Source organism: Etheostoma cragini, chromosome 22 (assembly GCF_013103735.1).
Source record: "Etheostoma cragini isolate CJK2018 chromosome 22, CSU_Ecrag_1.0, whole genome shotgun sequence".
Lineage (NCBI taxonomy): Eukaryota > Metazoa > Chordata > Actinopteri > Perciformes > Percidae > Etheostoma > Etheostoma cragini.
The window spans coordinates 10398244-10417399 of record NC_048428.1 but is presented as its reverse complement, the minus strand read 5'-3'; the positions used below and the strand labels follow the sequence as shown (position 1 = coordinate 10417399).

The 19156-nt window shown below is 36.1% G+C and overlaps 3 protein-coding genes across 6 annotated transcripts in view; 1 reads left to right on the top strand and 2 right to left on the bottom strand.

Moving 5' to 3' along the window:
• Positions 1-4270, top strand: part of tpk1 (thiamin pyrophosphokinase 1) — a 67151-nt gene extending 62881 nt beyond the window's left edge. For 2 of the 4 annotated variants that reach the window (XM_034861599.1, XM_034861598.1), the window contains exon 9: positions 3962-4270. In XM_034861599.1, coding sequence (XP_034717490.1) covers positions 3962-4092 — 131 coding nt within the window. In that variant the 3' untranslated portion in view covers positions 4093-4270. The remainder of the gene's footprint in view (positions 1-3961) is intronic. The other 2 variants (XM_034861601.1, XM_034861600.1) reach the window with 1 other exon arrangement.
• A 537-nt stretch (positions 4271-4807) lies between these two features.
• Positions 4808-6651, bottom strand: sec61g (SEC61 translocon subunit gamma). Its single transcript, XM_034861603.1, has 4 exons — positions 6372-6651; positions 5883-5986; positions 5578-5680; positions 4808-4975 (listed from the first exon to the last, which is right to left on the bottom strand). Exons 2-4 carry the CDS (start codon positions 5974-5976, stop codon positions 4966-4968), a joined length of 207 nt encoding a protein of 68 aa, XP_034717494.1. The 5' UTR covers positions 5977-5986; positions 6372-6651; the 3' UTR covers positions 4808-4965.
• A 992-nt stretch (positions 6652-7643) lies between these two features.
• Positions 7644-15138, bottom strand: zgc:112332 (uncharacterized protein LOC553712 homolog). Its single transcript, XM_034861597.1, has 7 exons — positions 15004-15138; positions 14299-14414; positions 11745-11900; positions 11316-11420; positions 9796-10005; positions 9031-9223; positions 7644-8852 (listed from the first exon to the last, which is right to left on the bottom strand). Exons 1-7 carry the CDS (start codon positions 15012-15014, stop codon positions 8750-8752), a joined length of 894 nt encoding a protein of 297 aa, XP_034717488.1. The 5' UTR covers positions 15015-15138; the 3' UTR covers positions 7644-8749.
• Positions 15139-19156: the final 4018 nt, after the last annotated feature.

Below are 19156 nucleotides of genomic sequence, written 5' to 3'. Positions count from 1 at the left end.
GTGGGTGCCTCTAAGTGTGTGTGTCTGTGTGTTTGTAAATGGATGAGAGACAGCCAGAATAGAAAATGTCTGTTTGCAAATGCAGTTGCCACTCTGCCATCCTGTTGAGCGTGACTCCTAATGCTTACTTTTTTTTATAGTGCTCTGCTGCCTCTAGTGTTAGTTTGGCTAGTTACACCAGCTGTCTCTTACCCCTAAAACACATCCTTATTTCTGACATATGTTCACCTCTCTGATTGTAATTCAATCAGTGTGCTGAGGTAGAAATCACATGATGAGCCATACATATGAAACAATATATGAACTATACAGTATATAAAAGTTTTTATTTATATTTAATGTTATCCTTACTAAATTATTGGGACATTGACCAACTGAAGTGTAAGCCAATTCCAACCGTTACAGAAAGACATTAAAGCCCCTAATAGTCTCTATAACATTAAATGTGCATGGCTAAATAAGAAAAACTCAAAGTTTGGAAAATACATGCGTAGTTATCAACAGGTTTAACAGTCACCCGCTAATCGGCCTCATCAGAGGCTTACCAGTGTGTAAACTTGGTTTAATGAGATTTGATTGGTCGGGGTATGGCATAATAAGCAAACTACCCTCCAACTGTTATCACATCTTGATTAATGGATTAATGGATAACTTCTTATTGGTACGTGACATCACTTTTTTCAAACTGAGCTCAGCCCACAGCAAACGAGTGTGAAGAGCACAGAAAAAAGGGTTTCAACTTTGGCAGATAATGACATGTTAGCGTTGAACCATATTGGCCATAATAAGAAGCTGATAGAGAAAATAGGTTTTAAAATTCACAATTGTTATCAAAATCTACAAAGAAATCCCTGTTTATCTTCACAAGTACTTATTGGAACTTCTGATCCTCCCAAAGAACTGTACAAGTATACACGCTCCCTCACACATAACACAACATACTACAATATCTGCCTCGACTACGCCGTATTTTTCCAACTCTTTGGCAACACTTCTGCATCAGCTGCTATGAAACTAGAGGAAACACATTACACTTATACATTACTTTAACACAACCATTATTCTCATACACACATTTCATGGTGGCTGTGGCTTTGTGTTCACCCAATTATTAAGTACTCAAACTTCACACACATCTTATGTTCCTCATCATTTCGTGTCAAGCTGTTCTAATGCCATGCTTGTGTGGCAATCCTTGAAGCAGAATAGTTTTTTGGTCCCTGTTTGATGTGCGTGCAGGCGCCTCTGTTCTTTCTCTCTTGTCTTTGTTCCTTTGTGTTAATTTTTGCCTTTGCATGAAGTGATTCCACCCAAATTTTGTTTTGCATATTCATAATTCTTTTTTTGTCTTTTCTAGAGGATGTTGAAACAATGCAATTATCAGGTGTTGGTTTTGAGTCAACAGTGTGAAATAATTGCATTTTCTCCTTATTCTACACAAGAGAATATAACTTGTACTTGCTTTAAAAAACCTTAATACATACTGTATATAGAAAAGCTGTATTAGCAAGACCTGAAAATGTATTTTATTCATTTTTATTTCAGTAAGATATACCAAGCACACCAAAAAACGTTTTTTAAACCAATTTTAAAAATATTTTCTACTAAAGATGCATCACCATTGCCTGGCACCCAATTTCCTGAGACATTGAGAATTGTCCAATTAAACACCCCTGGACTTGCAGTTTAAGGATTTAGACATTTGCTAAAGTAACGCCTTTTAGATCAAAGTCCAAGTTTATGAAAACTAGCTTTACTGTGTGTACACTGAAAACATTAGATACTCATGTTATAAAATCTATAACAAGCAATCTTCATATCATTTCCTTTCATACAGATTTTACAGATTCATTTATACATGTTTTTGACATAGAGAATGTTAATTTAGTACATTTTATGTATTGTAAAACAACCCTTTTATGCTATGATCATTGGTGAAATTAGGTGAAATCTGTATTATTATTTATATTGTTATTGTATTCATCTCTATGATGTGAATTTACTATGTGATATGTTACCTGGTTGATCTTAACTGCACGGAACAACAGATTAAAACACTTTACTTTGAATGTGTAAAGAAAAGTTTCAAATTGGTGCCTTTATCCAGGCACAATCTATTCAGAAGAGCAGATCAATGCTATCCCCTCAAATGTAAATATTAGTTATTAATGGAGCGGAGATGATTGACAGGTAGAAATCAAACTCATCTGGCCCGCCTAGTTACAGCTGAGGTTTGTGCCTCTCTGAGGGCTAATCCAACTCGCTCTTAGATACAGCTCACGGCCCACTGCCACCAAACAGGCAAACCAAATAAATAGTAGCCAGAGCTGAGGGTTAGAGTGCTTTATAGACTCAAAATAAATAAGCTACATTGAGGCTTGGTTTATATGATAGTGCTGAGTCTTAAACAGGTGAAAGCTTTCCAAAACAGTTTGAATTAGAGCTGAAAGCTAGTGCAGAACCTGTTTGTCTTCCTTGTGAAGTATTACAGACAAAACATCAACACAATAAAAGCCGACTCTTCTGATCTGTAGGGGCGGAAGGTTTTACTATTTGTTTTGCTGCAGATAGTAGGGACATAGTGACAAATACTAGTCAATGAATAATAAAGAGCCCCAGTTGTAAATCTCCTGAGGTGAGTTTGCCCTTTTCACATTAGACAGATCCAACAGCTCCCCTCTCAGGGTGGTTGTCCGCTCATCTTTTTCAGAGCACATGTTGCATGAATAAATATACCTGTTAATGGGAAAAGTGACAGACCCTGTTGAAGCACTGTCAATGGTTTTGGTATATTTTTATTTTGCATGACTAAATTCCTCATAAAAACATTTATAATTCCATGTGAGTTATAAATATTCATTTGTCTGACAAGTTGTTCAGAGATTTATCACTAACATTTGATATGTTACAAAGCGTGGTCAGATTTTAAAAAAAAATTGTTTATTACCTGAATATTATTCAGGTAAAAAAAAATTGTTTATTACCTGAATATTATTCAGGTAACTCTTGACCACTGATTGTCTCACACTGGTAGAATTTGATGTCCCTTCACTACATAGATAGAGGGGTAGTAGAGGGGATAGAGGGAAACGCAATTTCGATTTCTTTGAATGTTTTTGACATGTGAAAAAATTGACAAAGCACACTTTGACTTGACTTTTGACTTTGACTACGTACTACTGAGTTTCCTGATTCAACCACTTGGTGTCAGTGTTGGCTAAGTGTCGTATCAGGTGGTTCAGTTCAATCTGATCTTTTGGAACGTTCACACTGTTAAATTCAGCTTTATAAAAAGCAAATCACATTTTTAAATTTTGAGTTCATAATTTGAGAGTGAACTGATTATGTCCCTTAGTCTGGGGACCAAGAGAAAACACAAATATGACATTAAAGCATGTATTTTTCACCAAATACTTGTATGGTTTAACCTTTAAAGCATTTGGTGTTAAAAGTAAAAATACACTGGGCTAGAGATGTCAATTCTGGTAAATTACATATCTGCGCAAATCATGTGGTTGACAATGTATCAAAAGATTCCTCTTATAAGCTGCCTTATTGAAGTTGTGTTTCAATCACGATGCCAAATACAAAAATGTTGTTTGTACTTCATTAACCATGATGTGTGTGCTCAGTTGCCTTAGCGTAATGGCCTTTGTGAACGTGTGTGGTTTTGGCTGGGAACTGTTTTGCCTCGGACTTTGTCGCTAGGTCCAACTTTCTTTGCTCAAACATAAAGCAGAGTCATGTGGGCCAGCTCGCCTCGGTTATACAGGGACACGAACTGCTCAAGACCACATCCTCTCTAGCAAGGTGTTGGCATTGGCTGCATTATTAAGTAAATAAAGTACAGAAGGCAGTGTGCATTATAAAATAACTAGTCACACTGAAAAACAATCAAAACCATCAAATGATTTCACTAAAGTAGCCATTAAGTCAATCACTGTATGTCTCCTCTGTCCAGATAACCAGGTCCTGCAGTTTGGGAAGCTGGTAAGCACCTCCAACACCTATGAACCTGTTGCCCCTGGAAATCCCAGGACACCTGTAACCGTGACAACCGACCAGCCTTTGCTCTGGAGCATGGGCATTTAGAAGGATGGGAAATGACACAAGAAATTGTTCTTAGGCAGTATTTGACTAGTCAGAACATGTAACTACTTTGCCATTGCTGAGTTATGGCAACATCACTCATGTCATGTTTGTGCAGCATGAACGTAGAAGGAAAAAAAACACTATTACTTGTGGCCAAACACCTCACTGAAGCGTATGAGTGTCTGATATAATGATCAGCTCTGTTGGAATAGAAAGAAAAAAAAAATCACCACCACCAAATGAGCAGATTACTATTTTTTTAAAATAGCAATCTGCTCTTTTGGTCCGTTTGATCGTTATAATCAGAGGGCACTCATACACTTCAAATATATTCCGGTTTATGTATATGCACCATGTACACGACCAAAATCTAAGCCTTCTTGCACACCAACATCTGAATCCTTTCCGAGAGAGAGAAAAAAAAAAGATTGTAATAGTCAACTTTTAAGGACTTGCATCACTATCCCTGAGAGTACAGTACACCGGCCTATAAACGTGTGCAGGTGTCTGCTTTGTATCACAGCCTTCACTGTGTGCCTTTAACCTCAGTGCTCCTGGTCCTCTATCAACAACACTATGGAAGCTACTGTACACCCAGCTTCAAATTATTTCTGCCTTTTGATGACAGTATTTCTGAGTCAGATAACGTAAAACCCACTGTATGCATGCTGTAGTGATAGCAGGGCTATCTGAATAGATGGGATAATTCAGTCTGTGGGTTTCCATCTCTTTTATTTACACTTTGAATATAAATGTTGCGCAGAATGTAAAAATGACATCCCTTCAGTCCCCAATCACACCAGCCCAATAACACGTCGCACCACCATCGCCTGTCCCCGGGTATTGAAGTTTGTGTGTTTTCTTGACCAGGATTTAACCACCACTAGATAAAAAAGAAAAACAGATAAAGCATTGTTAGAGATTTGAGAAAAGAATTGGTACATGGCTTTTTTATTTACTGTATTATGCAGTTTTATGGCAAAGCAAACCAACAAATAGCTGATTTAAGAAAGCCACAATACAATCATTGTGTGTACCAGTAGCATTTAACAGACTATTACAATAACTAAATGTAATTGAATGTTTCATCATTCTGCCCACACAAATAAAAAGCATTAATGCTACCAGTTTGAATTTTGTTGTGATGGTATTTTTTTTATAAAAAAATGTAATCACATAAAAGTCACAACTAATGATAAACTGCATTGTTGCAAGGAGTTATTTTTTTTTAAACACCTGATGCTCATGTCCATTTTATACTTGTTAAAAAGGCATTTTTAGAACATTTGTATTTATTTAATGACGGTGCTTTCTGGTCATGTATGCCAGTAACTGATCAATGAAAAGGGAGAGGGGAAGTCTCATTAGAAACTGAGAAGTAATCAATTATATTGACACACCAGGATCAAATGTTTCAAACTCGAATCAACCAATTTGATACAATACAATTTAAGTGCAAGTAAGTTGTGTGTTGCAGCTACTTACACAATGATGTTGTTGATGGGGATGTGAATAAGTTTGACAAAGAAACCAATGAAACCCATGATGGCGAACCCAATCGCTGTGGCCATGGCAATCTTCTGGAATTCTAAAGGAGAGCAATAATAATCAATTTTAAAATCAATCAAAAAAACAAAACAATCAAATGTATATCTCTTTTTGAGTCCCGAATCTGGTGGCCGAGACTTTAAATTCGGTAGCTGGATTGAAATGAAGGGCGGACGCTGCTGCTGCCAGAGACAACACAGGCTGGGCCAAATGAAAGAAGTATGAACCTAACGTTAACGTACCTTTTCTGTCGGGCTTTGTGCATCTCTTAACGAGCCGTATGGAGTCTTTGACGAACTGCCGGCTGGGCTCTACAAACTGCATTACCTGATCCATGGTGTTCAAGCTGCAGACAGGATAAAAGCAAAATCAGTGCTTAAGCTTCACTCATTTGAGTGCTGACGTTGACTTCAGCAGCCCGTAGCTAGCTACATGACTCCCACATATGTCATATTGTTAATATACGGTAGAAGTTATTTTGTTCCCCAATCAAATGTTAAGTATTTCGGAAGATATGTGTCTTTAACATTAAAAATTATGTTGTTAAGTTACTTAACTTATCTATGCTAGCTAACGCTAACGTTCTCATAAGAAAAGCTATCACGTCGACGTAACGTTTGGTTAGCTGGAAAACCAATAAATATATAAATACAAGTCAATACTCTTACACAGGTTAGTGGGTTGTCATCATGTAAAACATAAAATAATTTGTAATAAAATAGTAAGCTTACCTGTTTGTGAGCTCGTGTTGAACAAGAAGACAATCAGAAGAGTGAGGGCCACGTAGCTTTTAGGCAGCTTGTTAGTGGTATAAAAGAGCTGACGTAGACTTTGCACGCGCATGCGTACGATCGTCATCCCCTTTTTTTTTTTTTTTTTTTTAAATCTGATCTTACATTTTCCACACTGCCACCTACAGGCGAGGAGGTTTTTACTCGCTTAAAAGAAAACAACTTACTGGTTGCTGTCCTACTCTTTTTAGAGAGACTGCGAAATAGAAAAGCTTATTTTTTTAAGACTGATTACAGACTGAAATACTTGAATATTCATGTTTACCTCATTTTTTTATGCAGGTAAAATATCTATTTTACAGAAAATAGTAAAAATACAAAAATAATAATAATCTTTATTTATAGAGAACTTTTCAAAATCCAAGTTACAAAGTTATTCACAAAACAGAGAGTAAACCAGACCAGTCATAAAAAATGAACACAAACAATAAAAAAAATAAAAATAGCTGAATACAGAATACAAGAACAACCTTAGTATACTCTGTAAATATAAGATATACATCTAGAATATACCAATAGACTAGAATACACTATGAATATACAAAACTAATACTTTAAAAAAAGAAACAGTTTTTTTCTATTGAATGTAAACAGCTGCCTTACACCATCATATTTACTGTTAAGTTGTCTGTGAATTCTTTATAATTTAATAAATGTAATTATGTTATACCATGTTCGCTCTTTTTGTTCTTACACATGAAAACGTGAATGTATATTTGTGTCACAGCAGAGCAGCTGTGGGATCAATACTATTAAATATTCAAATTTTGCATTTGATTAACTGTGTAATTCCAGTTCATGAAAATAAAGTAAGTACTTTTCAAAGTAGAAAACATTTCTAGAAACAGAATAGCTGATATATATATATATATATATACTGTATATATACACATCATCTCAATTTAAATTCACACATTGCTCTCCGGGAACTTGGTCCTAGACTGCTCATAGCCACTCCTCTTGCTCATGCCACATTCCTTTGGTCTTAAATACTCCATCATGTGATTTAGATTAGGTTTTTCTAAAAGGAATTGTGGAATTTTCTCTTGGTCTTTGTGCCAAAATGTACCAATTCAACTGTGACCCACACTTAAAGTAATACTATGAGCAGTCCACTGCATTATATTCACATCAATAAATTAGAAAAATAGTGAATAATACTAAACAGTACTTTGCTATAGGCAGCAGGATTCCCACATTACTTTTTACATATCGACTGTTAGTAGTCACATCAACATTCAGTCATCTGTTTGGGTGGCAGGGCTAAGACTTTAAGACCCTCAATTCTTTCATTATGAATACACCAAACTAATCTCTTTTAGCTCTCAAAGTTTAAATTGATCCAAGTGTCACATTATTTCAACTGAAAAGGTCAACCTAACAGCTTGGAAAATGGTACTATGAACTAAACACACTCAGAAGAACTCATGTACAGAGCAACTTTTACATAAGTCACAAAAAAGCCGAATTATGCAATATGTCTGCCATTCTAACAGGTTGGAGTGTAAGATTTTGTACATATTGTTACATTAACAGAATCTTAGGCTTTTCCTTCCTCAGCTAACAGGAAGTCATCTGAAACGGCAGATGGCACGAAATGGATAAGGATATTCAATTATATTTATCAGTGAAAAAAAGAATCATTTTAATTGTATTAATTTATTTACTTAATAGTGCATTTTTTACTTATTAAATGTAGGCACTATTGTAATACTTGAAGAGCTAAAAAAGCAGAAAAGGACCCACTTCATTTTATTATCAACTGTAAGTGCATCGACCACAATGTGTGTGTGCTGCGGTACAGTATTTCATTCAGATGTAAAAAGGGCTTTTGGAGGGGGTTTAGAGCCAATTGTTTTCATCAGTGCCAAAAACTACAGCCACACTGGAACTCATAGTTTATAAGAGGCATGTAAGAGAGACTTTCACAAAACAGGTCATTTTCATTCAAAGCAAGATCATGCTGGCTAACGTCTTTACAAGCTATCCAATGTAAAATATAACAACAACTGCACTCAAGATACAAAACTGATTAAACAAAGAATACCCACATGGACTAGTAAAAGTACAGTAAGAGACATCATGCAATCTTGTTTGATGAATACAATTTGATTAAAACTTCAGATTCATTTTGATATTTTACAAAATAAAAACTTCTTTGTAATGACGTTTGGACTGTAACGTGCTTTGAGTCATGAAGTACATCTGTTTCACATTTACAGTAACAATAATTCCTTTATAGAAGTGTGTAGAAGTGCCGTTTAAAAGATGATATATAGCATACACTATCCTTCACTGCACAGTTAATTTGCCACTGTTCACTGCCAGGAGATGCCAAGCATGTTGCAGCTGATTTCCCATAGTTTTTGGGACAAGTCATCGTCAGAAGCTGCCCTCGAACACCTTGCAGGAGCGCAGTCACTGTCAGGGACAGAGAAGGACCATTACACACAGTGTGCTGTAAATCTCTGTAAATATGTGTATAAAAATATAAACATTCAGCTATAAAAGTCATCAGGTAGTTATACTGAGTAGCATGAAGTCTGCACTCTGAAAGCTCTTATAACAAATTGTAGGTTGGCTGAAATACTGTGTGTACCTGAAGTACCCTCCACTCTGGCTGTCCAGGCCTGACTCCACAGCACAGTAGATGGTGGTCTGTGCTCCCTCCAGTGTTGTCTTGGTGAACATCCTGAAGATCTTCACTGCCACCTGGATACACTGGTGCTGGTGCCTCCACAGGTCAGACTGCACCACACCCGGGTGCAGAGAGAATACGCTCACCCCTGTACCTGCAACAAGTATACACCCACACATAGTGTGTACTTATGTCAAGAAATGCAAACAAGCATATCATTAACAAGCATACAACATCATTAACATTTGCATATTTGGCTCTGATTTTGCATACCTTTTACACATGTGCAAAATATGTGTCTTTTTCAAACAGTAGCTATTTGAAAAAGACTTACTGACTGAGAAAACAGAATAGCCATATTAGCCATTGTACCTTCATTTTCTTTTCAAATTTCTCTTGTTATCTTCTGTTTGATTTTTAGTTATCCTAATAGACCTGGCCGTAAGAAAAATAAAGACCAAAGGATTGAGTGAACAAAATGGCTAATTTACAATAAAAGTCTGATTCATATGTAATTGATGCACTTCAGAATGAGATGATTAAATTAGAGCAAACACTTGCGCAAGCTATCCAGTGTGAAGGAAATGGTAAGTCTGGACTTGTTTTCAGGTCAGTCAGTCTGTTCTTATGTAAAACTGAATACATTGCTGCCTTTTCCAAATCATCTTTCTAAGCAACAACTGCAAAGTATCTTGTGTGCTTATGGCATGCACCGCCTCACCTCACCTTGTAACCGTTTGGCAAGTAAGCGTGCAAAGAGGACGTTAGCCAACTTGCTCTGCCCATAGGCCTTCATGGTATCATAACTCCTTTCACTGTTGATGTCATCCAGTCGAAGACCGGGCCAGGTGTGGGCCACTGATGCCACAACGACAATACGGGCTGGAGCTGAACGCTTGATGAGGTCCAGCAACAGGTAAGTCAACAGGAAGTGACCTGAGCAAAGTCAAGAGACACTTTCAGACTGTTGTCTCACACTAATCAAGCAAACATCCCTACACCACACTGTGATGGTGTTTTGAAAATTTTAACTGCCGAACACATGTTCTTGTCATTATCTACTGAAATTTGAAGGTGTCATCCTGCCAGCCAAAAAAGCACATTTGGAAAAGCCACTCATACAACAGCCCACTTGACCTAAGAAGAGCTGAGAAAGACAAAGTAGGAGCTGCTGGTGAGGTAGCCCTCTGTGAGACATCACCACTGACAAGATGCTATCTAGATAACTTATACTATTGGCATGTTTCTTAAGTAGAAAAAAAGTACTGTCTCTGGTCATGTGGCATGTGTTGTGTTTTTGTAGTGCTGAACCGAGAGCTCCTATGAAGTGCGCTGTACACAAATTGTGGCAATATTCTATTTCACTAACACTGAAGTGATTTTTATTTTTACAGTAATGCTATAATGACATGACATAAAGGGACAGGGTTTGTCTTTGTCACCTTCTGTTTCTTCCCCTGTTATGGTCTTTGTCTCTCTGAATGTATGGGATGAATGTATGGGATTTAGTATGTGATGTTTTTGTGATTCCAGGGAAACTAAGTTCTATTCAGGGTCCACTTACTCAATGCCACTGCCCTAAACATTCACATGTGAACTCTGTGAAGGACACTTATGAGTATTTATGCTTTCCTTACTATTGTTCTCTATTTCCTGTTTTACTCTCGCTCTAGCCAGATTTTTCTTTAAAGTACTTTTAAAGGATGTTTGTGATTGTATAGGTATACATTTAAGTATGTGTTTGCATGTGTGTGACTGTGTGTCTGCACATTAGTCAATGTGTGTGGGTGACCATGTTCGAGCACAGCCTGTTCTCTCTGACAGCCTGGGATAAAAATACCAGCAAGGAAAAGATCATTTGGAAAGAAGCCTTGCTGCAATACTGGTAAAAAACTGATAGCTTGAAGAAAACAGTAACTCTAATCCGTTATCCTGTCTGACATGTTGGTTGTACATGTAGCTTGATAATACCACCATACATGGATTACAATATGTTACCTTCCTTAGTGAGAAAACGCCTTCTGTCACTATGTAATGATATTATTAAATCACTCTGTTTATTTCTGTTTATGTAACAACAATACCAAGATTGAGCGGCCTCTCAGTTATTTATCTTGCAGATGAACATCACAGCCAACATAATCACTTCACTGTATGTATGCCTGAATGACACTTTTTTCTAAAAAATGTACGTTAACATGGCATTTAAAATCCAGGTAGATACTCCAACTTCCAGTATGACTTACCCAAATGATTAACACCTAACTGCATTTCAAACCCGTCAACAGTCTTAGAGTAGGGACACATCATGACGCCTGCATTATTTATCAGGATGTTCACTTGTTTCTCCTCTGAAAAGAACACCACACACAAACACAGAAAGACAAGGAAGAAATTGCAATAAATTCCCAGAAGTACGTTAGATTTGTTAGATAAATGGCCTTAAGTTGTTGTTTGGTAAGTGGACAACATTTACAGTGCATTTAGAGTTTACCTTCCTTTAAACTATGCATACACACATCAATGGTGGCAGAGCTGCTGTGCAAAGCAATGGCCCAACAATCAGGAGAAATTTCAAGTCACTAAAGTTTCTTGCTCACAGAGAAGTGGACAGGAGGAGCCAGGGGATTAAACCAAAACCGTTCAATTGAAGATAGTAATGGTTACTCTCCTACCTTTGTTGATGAGTTCAGCAAACACTCGGATGGACTTGGTGTCAGAGAGATCCAGTTTCCTGATGACCACATTCTCATTTCCTGTGTCTTCCAAAATGTCGGTCCGGGCTTCCTCTGCCCTCTCCAGGTCTCTGCAGGCCATGACTATCCGAGCACCTGAAAAACAAGGGCCAAAGGTCACAACTTATGATAATAATGCCATGTTCTCCCCATTCCACACTACTTTATTCCTTCCACAGTGTGGAGAAACACAGCTCAAGCGCAACTTTAAATTACTCCTAGGTATTATACAGTGTTATACTAATGGCTAAGTATAAACTTGACAGTGATATATTAAGGCAAATATTCTACGCAGAATAGGTTTGAAACCTTTAAAGTTTCTAAACTACGGTACTAAAGCTTTGCTCATTTTCAGGCTCACAAAGCTAAGTACATCCATCTCTCATTGTACTTTTGACCACCCTCTAATGTTCTCTAACCTCTTTCTCAGCATCTGATTGCTCCACTCACATGAACACAAGACCCTCTCAACTGTGTCATTCTCATTCGCCTCTGACGCAAATTACGATGCATTCTCCTTAATGAGCCCGGAAAAGCGGCTTGGCTTTGAGGACACACACACGTTCTCTCTCTCACCCGCTGAGAAACACACAAACATGCATGCAGGCCCTCACAAAGTAACATATAGAGAGACAATTCCTCCACCACACACACAAACACACACACAAATAGTTGCTGTGCCCACCAATTAAGGAAGAGAACCATTAATCAGTTGGAGCGTAGCGTCTGTATCTCATCACAGTGTCTTTGTTTCCCCCCTGCAGTTCCCATGTGGGAAACCCAATTGTTCCCACATTTCACTGGCCAAGTTCACTCAATTAAATGAAAAGTAACCAAACAATGAGAATGGATGGTTATACTCAGTCAAGTTAAAGATCATCCAGCGGATGATTACACAGTCTAATGCTTGAATAAATGATGTCCATATGCAAATAAGGACAACATGTTCATACCGGGAATCAAAGCTGATCATTTTCTGTATATTCTGATTAAATAATATGCAAATAAATGATTCATAAGATTAAGCTTCAGTTTGGTTGTGTTACAGTGGCCCAAGGAACAACATTCTGTTATGAATCCTCCCAAATCTAATCATGTTGCCATCATGTCATTGCATAATCCCATTTACTGAAAGGTAATAACAGTAATTTGACAGGAAACTCTCCAGAAGCAAGGACCACAATATTATTGTTTTCCTCAGGCAGTACTGATTCTTTTCGTCCTGTCCTTCTTTTGTCACTTTTGGTTTGTCACATAGTTCTGTATATATATTCATTTTATCTGTTAATGTAAAATGTATTACTGGATAAAAATAAGGTGGAACACTGATAAAACACACATGCAATCCCACATGCAAAGAGGGGAGATACCATGTTGAGCCTTTCAAGTGTACACAAATTAAAAGAAACATGTATGCAGAACCACTTTTCATATTATTTTGCGTTTGTGTGTGTGTGTGTGTGTGTGTGTGTGTGTGTATGTGTGTGTACTGCTGGGTGTATCCTCAAATCTCTCTTTGTTGCCTGTCTGGCTGGGGGGTGGGGGGTGGGGGGGGCGCAGATTCTCACAATGCTCCCTCTGTCCTCTTTATGCATTGCCTGTCTTCCATCACTCCCATTTGTCTTTCACTTGGATTGGTGAAGTGATAAGCAAAATGTTCATTTTGGTAATCTCTTTTCCGTCTGCCCTTTATTTTGGTCTTGGAATATCTAAGAGGTTAAATGATGCTGAGGCTATGAACTCACTTGATACAGCCTAGCCTCCCACCAAAACAGACTACAGCATAGCCACATTGAATGAGCTAACAAGTAGGATTAAACCTGATTCGGTGGAGGTCTGAGGATAAAGATCCCGCTTTACAGCTTTAAAACCAGCCAAAGCATTAGTGGTGCTTAATTCCAGGGAATGTGTAAATCAAAGTTTAAAAGCCAAGTACAAATGACAGAAAAGAGGCAGGCATACATGTATGCAAGTGAGCAAGAAATAGACTGAGCCTGAATGTTTTAAATATATTTTCATTTTGTTTTAGGTGTAGGACACAAATTGTCCACTGATGTCACTAAAATGCTAATGAGTTACGTATATATAGGTAGAAACCCTTCAACAGGTAACGGGGGTGCTGTCAATCGGACGAGCACAAATAGTTTTGAACACATCGAATCACGATACACCGCAACGTTCATGTGGATGATGAACTGTCTGTTAATGGACCTTAATGGACACATGGATTCTTGCACGTATGAAGAACTTTGTGACCAATAAATGGCCATCAAACGCAACTATGCCTACTGGAGTCGGTGATTTCAACAGGTGTCAGGTAGAAAGCGCGTCAGCTGTTTTATTAGCCATAGACTTTTTGTCTGTGTGTTTATGTGTGTTGGTTTGTTTAAGTCCGTATAACAGCCCATCAGTGGCTTTAAGTTGCAGGCTTAGCCATACACATTCTATGACGCATGGAGAGAGACACAGCTGGACGGTCCAGCTTGGACATTACCTCTTCTTGCCAGGTCCCTGGCCGTTTCTTTTCCAATGCCAGTGTTGGCTCCTGTGATGATGACCGTTTTCCCATCTAACCTCTCCACAGATGACCAACGGTTACAGCAAACACTCCTGGACAACACACGACAATCCCATAAAATAACAATAAATTAAAAAAGTTCCATTCATAATAACTTTGCATAGACCTATACGTGTTCAAACCCCGTACTTTGTCCATTCAGAAAAGTGATCCTTTGTGTCATTTTCCACAAAACTGTAGACATTTGGGAAAATGTTAACAGGAAAATCAAGCATGCTGAACATGATCCATAAATTGATGATTAAAGTGATTATTTTACTAAAATGTGGACTTTTTGTAACGTTTAAGCACATTAATGTTTGTTTGCTGTATTCTGTACCAATGACAGGTCATCTGTACCTATGTTCAGTGATTATGATTATGATAGTGAGTTAGGATCCTTGTTTTTTTTTCTGTATGAATGAAAGAAAATCTTCAGTCACAAAGACTGAAACTCACAGGAGCAATACACAGTAAACAGTTACCAAGCAAAGAAATACATTCATAATCGGTAATTACACATTTTACACAGGTCTAATCTGCCCAATTCACTGTCACGGTGTAGTCTAATCTCCTAAAAATAACTAACATTATTATGCCACTAACCTTTGCCGTGTTATTGCGGTGGTGTGTGTTTCCTACCTGCAGAACATTCTTCCTCCAGACCAACAGATTCCCAGGACCAGTGTGCCACTTCAGCAAGAAATGAATTTACCTCCTTCAGTCCTTCCAACAGCTCGTCAAATAATTTCGTGCTTGTTGTCCTTTTTCCCAAACCCTAACCCGCCCCGTTTGTCATGACAGTATCACGGCTGGGCCAATCAGGAGCGAGCTGACGCATAATTGATTCGCAAGTTGCAGACTGTTTGACTCCCGTTCCCCTGCTGCCGGAGAGACTCAAGTTACTGGCTGACTCGACTCATGAGAGTGGAAGGAAACCCATTCTGTCAAAAGAGCTGAGTTCCAGGAGACTAGAAGAAAAGGTCTCCTAGCCGAGCATTAGTAGGCTAGTAATTTATTATGCAATCACCTGCTGCATGCTTTTGTTATCATAATAGCCTGACTGTCCGAAAAGGTCCTGTTAAGGCCCTTACAAAGACTTTTTTGAGTAGCTCACGTTGTACTATGCTGTACTATGACTTTTTAATTACATTTTCTGTGTCAAACTAAACTACAACTTTGCAGGACTATTCATATGGCATACTATGCAACTTTTTTAGTATTACATACTAGTCTTTATGGCTTTTTTATGGCATGGTTTAGTATTACTTTTTATGACTATACGTTTTTGTGATGTATGAGATATTATGACGTACTATAATATGACTATTTTTTTTACATAAAAATGACTTTAGTTCTTTTTTCGACATGCTGTACTATGACTTTTTAATGAGTTTCATACTGTGTCTTTTTTCGATATTCTATATGATAATTTTTTATGACATGTTTTGACATACTACAGTATTACTTTTTCTTAATGTTTGTCACCAATGAGTTTTTTATGACTTTTTTGACAGTCCATACTATGACCTTTTCACATACTACACTGTGACGTTTTTACATTTTTTCTTCATTACACTATTACTTTTTTATGATTTTTTTCTGATATACAATACTGTGACTTTTTCATCATATTTTACTATGACTATGACTATTTTTGACATATACTATTACTTTTTCCAGATTTTTTTTGACACACTACACTATGACTTGTTCTTTGGTGCTGTGTCTTGGAAGACTGGTTAGGGTGTTGAAGGTTTGTAGTTTGATTCCCATCAGCTGTTCATTGTTTTTTGAGTCACATGTCCAGAGGAAAGTGAAACTAGACTAGGACTTTTTTTTAAACTTTTTTTTTAAAACTTTTTATAACTTTCTTCGATGTAATATACATTACTGTTACAACATACTATACTGTGACGTTTTTATGATTATTTTTGACAAACTGTAGTATGACTTGTTCTTTAGCTCACTCTGTTAGAAGACTGGTTGGGGTGTTTGATGTTGGGAGTTTAATTCCCATCAAGTGCTAATTACATTTTAAGTCCAAAAGAAAGTTACACTATACTGTGACTTTTTCCGACATATTATACTATGCATTTTTTACTACTGTTTTTCAAGATACTTCACACACTATGACATTTCTTTCTGATTTCTTTGACATATAAATATGACTTGTTTGGTATCTCACTCTGAAAGCTGGTTGGTGTATCATAGGTTGCGAGTTTCATTCCCATCAAGAGACAGTTTTTTTCACATGTCCAAAGAAAAGTCACAGTATACTTTTTGAATGACACCCTGTACTATGGGTAGGGTTAACCCTATAGTATGACTTTTTACAGCTCAGTCAGTTAGAAGATTTGTTGGGGTGTCTTAGTCTTAGCATTATTTTTGTTAAACTTTTTTATGACTTTTTTGACATACTATAGTATGACTTTTTGAAGACTTTTTTAAAGATAAAATGCCATGACGTTTAAAAAAAAATCTATGCTATGACTTTTTATGATTTATTTTGACATACTAAAACACATGCACTTTTTATGACCTTTTTTAACATCATATAGTGTGACTTTTTATAACTTTTTTCAACTATACTATGTCTCTTTTTGACACACTATACTACGACTATTTTTTAAATATAATATACCGTGACCTTTTCACCATACTATACTGTGACTTTCACTTGACTTTTTTCTGCACACTATTCTATGACCTTTTTTGGACATACTACGACTTTTTTTTTTGCAACATACTATACTGGAACTTTTCATGATTTTTTCAACATACTATACTACGACTTTTTTTCTACATAACATTATATTCTTTTTTTACAACTTCTTTCGACATATTCTACTATGACTTTTTTTTTTGACTGGAAGAGGTGTCTTGTATTGGCGATTTTATTCCAAGTAAGTGTTAATCATTTTTTTGTCACATGTTCAGAGGAAAGTCACACTAAACTATGACTTTTTCAACATATAATACTATTATGGTTTTCGGCATACCATACTATGGCTATTTTCTAATCCTATACCATGACTTTTGTCAAAATAGTGTACTGTGACATTTCAAAATAGTATACTGTGACATTTCAAAATATTATACATGACTTTTAACATACTATACCACAACCTTTTTGACATTCTTTGACTTTTGTATGTTTTTTTTTGGACATACTACGGTATGTTTTTTGCAACATACTATACTATGACCTTTTGCAATATATAATGCCATGACTTTTGTACAACATTTTTCAACATACTATAAAATGACTTTTTTCAACATACTATGACAATTTTCACCATACTTTATACTATATACCTTTTTATGACTTTTTTCCACATACTATACTATGACTTTTTCGTCTTACCATACAATGACTTGTTCATGACTTTTTTTGACATGCAATACTATGACTTTTTACTACTTTTTTGATATACATACTAGGACTTTTTCATGACTTTTTTCGACATACTATACTATTATGTTTTTCCTCACACTATACTATGACTTTTTTCTACACACTATTCTATGAGTTTTTTCGACCTACTATACTGTGACTCTTTTTGACACACTATACTACGACTTTTTTTAAATATAATACAGTATACCGTGACTTTTTTGTGACTTTCATATGACTTTTTTTGACATACTATACTATGACTTTTTTCTACATACTATTCTATGACTTTTGTATGACTATTTTCTAAATAATATACTATGACTTTTTCAATACTTTTTTGACATAGTATACTAGGAAATTTTTCACTATAATGTACTATGACTCTTTATGACTTTTTACGACATACTATACTATGACTTTTTTTTCAACATACTATACTTTTGACTTTTGTAGGACTTTTTACGACATGCTATACTATAACGTTTTTTTACACACTATACTATGACTTTTGTATGATGTTTTTTGGACATACTACGGTATGTTTTTTGCATTATACTATACTATGCGAAATATAATGCTATGACTTTTGTATGACTATTTTCAACATAGTATACTATGACTTTTTTTCGACATACTATACTTTTGACTTTTTTAAGCCTTTTTTAACATACTACGACAATTTTCACCATACTATATACAATATACCTTTTAATGACTTTTTTGACATACAACACTATGAATTTTTATGACTTTTTTCAACATACTAAACTATAACCTTTTTTGACGTGCTATACTATGACTATATCGACACACTTTACTGTGATTTTTTTATGACTTTTTTCAACATGCTATACTATAACGTTTTTCAACACACTATTCTGACTTTTTTCAACATACAATACTTTGACTTTTTATGAATTTTTTCGACATACTATACTATAACTTTTTTCGACATACTATTCTATGACGTATGTTTTTTTGCAACATACTATAATATGACCTTTTGCGATATATTATGCCATGACTTTTGTACGACTTTTTTTTGACATACTATAAGATTACTTTTTTTGATATACTATGCTATGACTTTGTATGACTATTTTCAACATACTATACTATGACTTGTTTTCAACATACTATACTTTTGACTTTATCAAGCCTTTTTTTAACATACTATGACAATTTTCACCATACTATATATACTATATACCTTTTTATGACTTTTTTTAACATACTATACTATGGCTTTTTTGTCTTTCCGTACAATTACTTTTTCATGACTTTTTTTGACATCCAATAGTATGAATTTGTACGACGTTTTCAACCTACTATACCATGAATTTTTTGACGGACTAAAACGTAACTTTCCAACAACTTTTTTGACATACTATACTA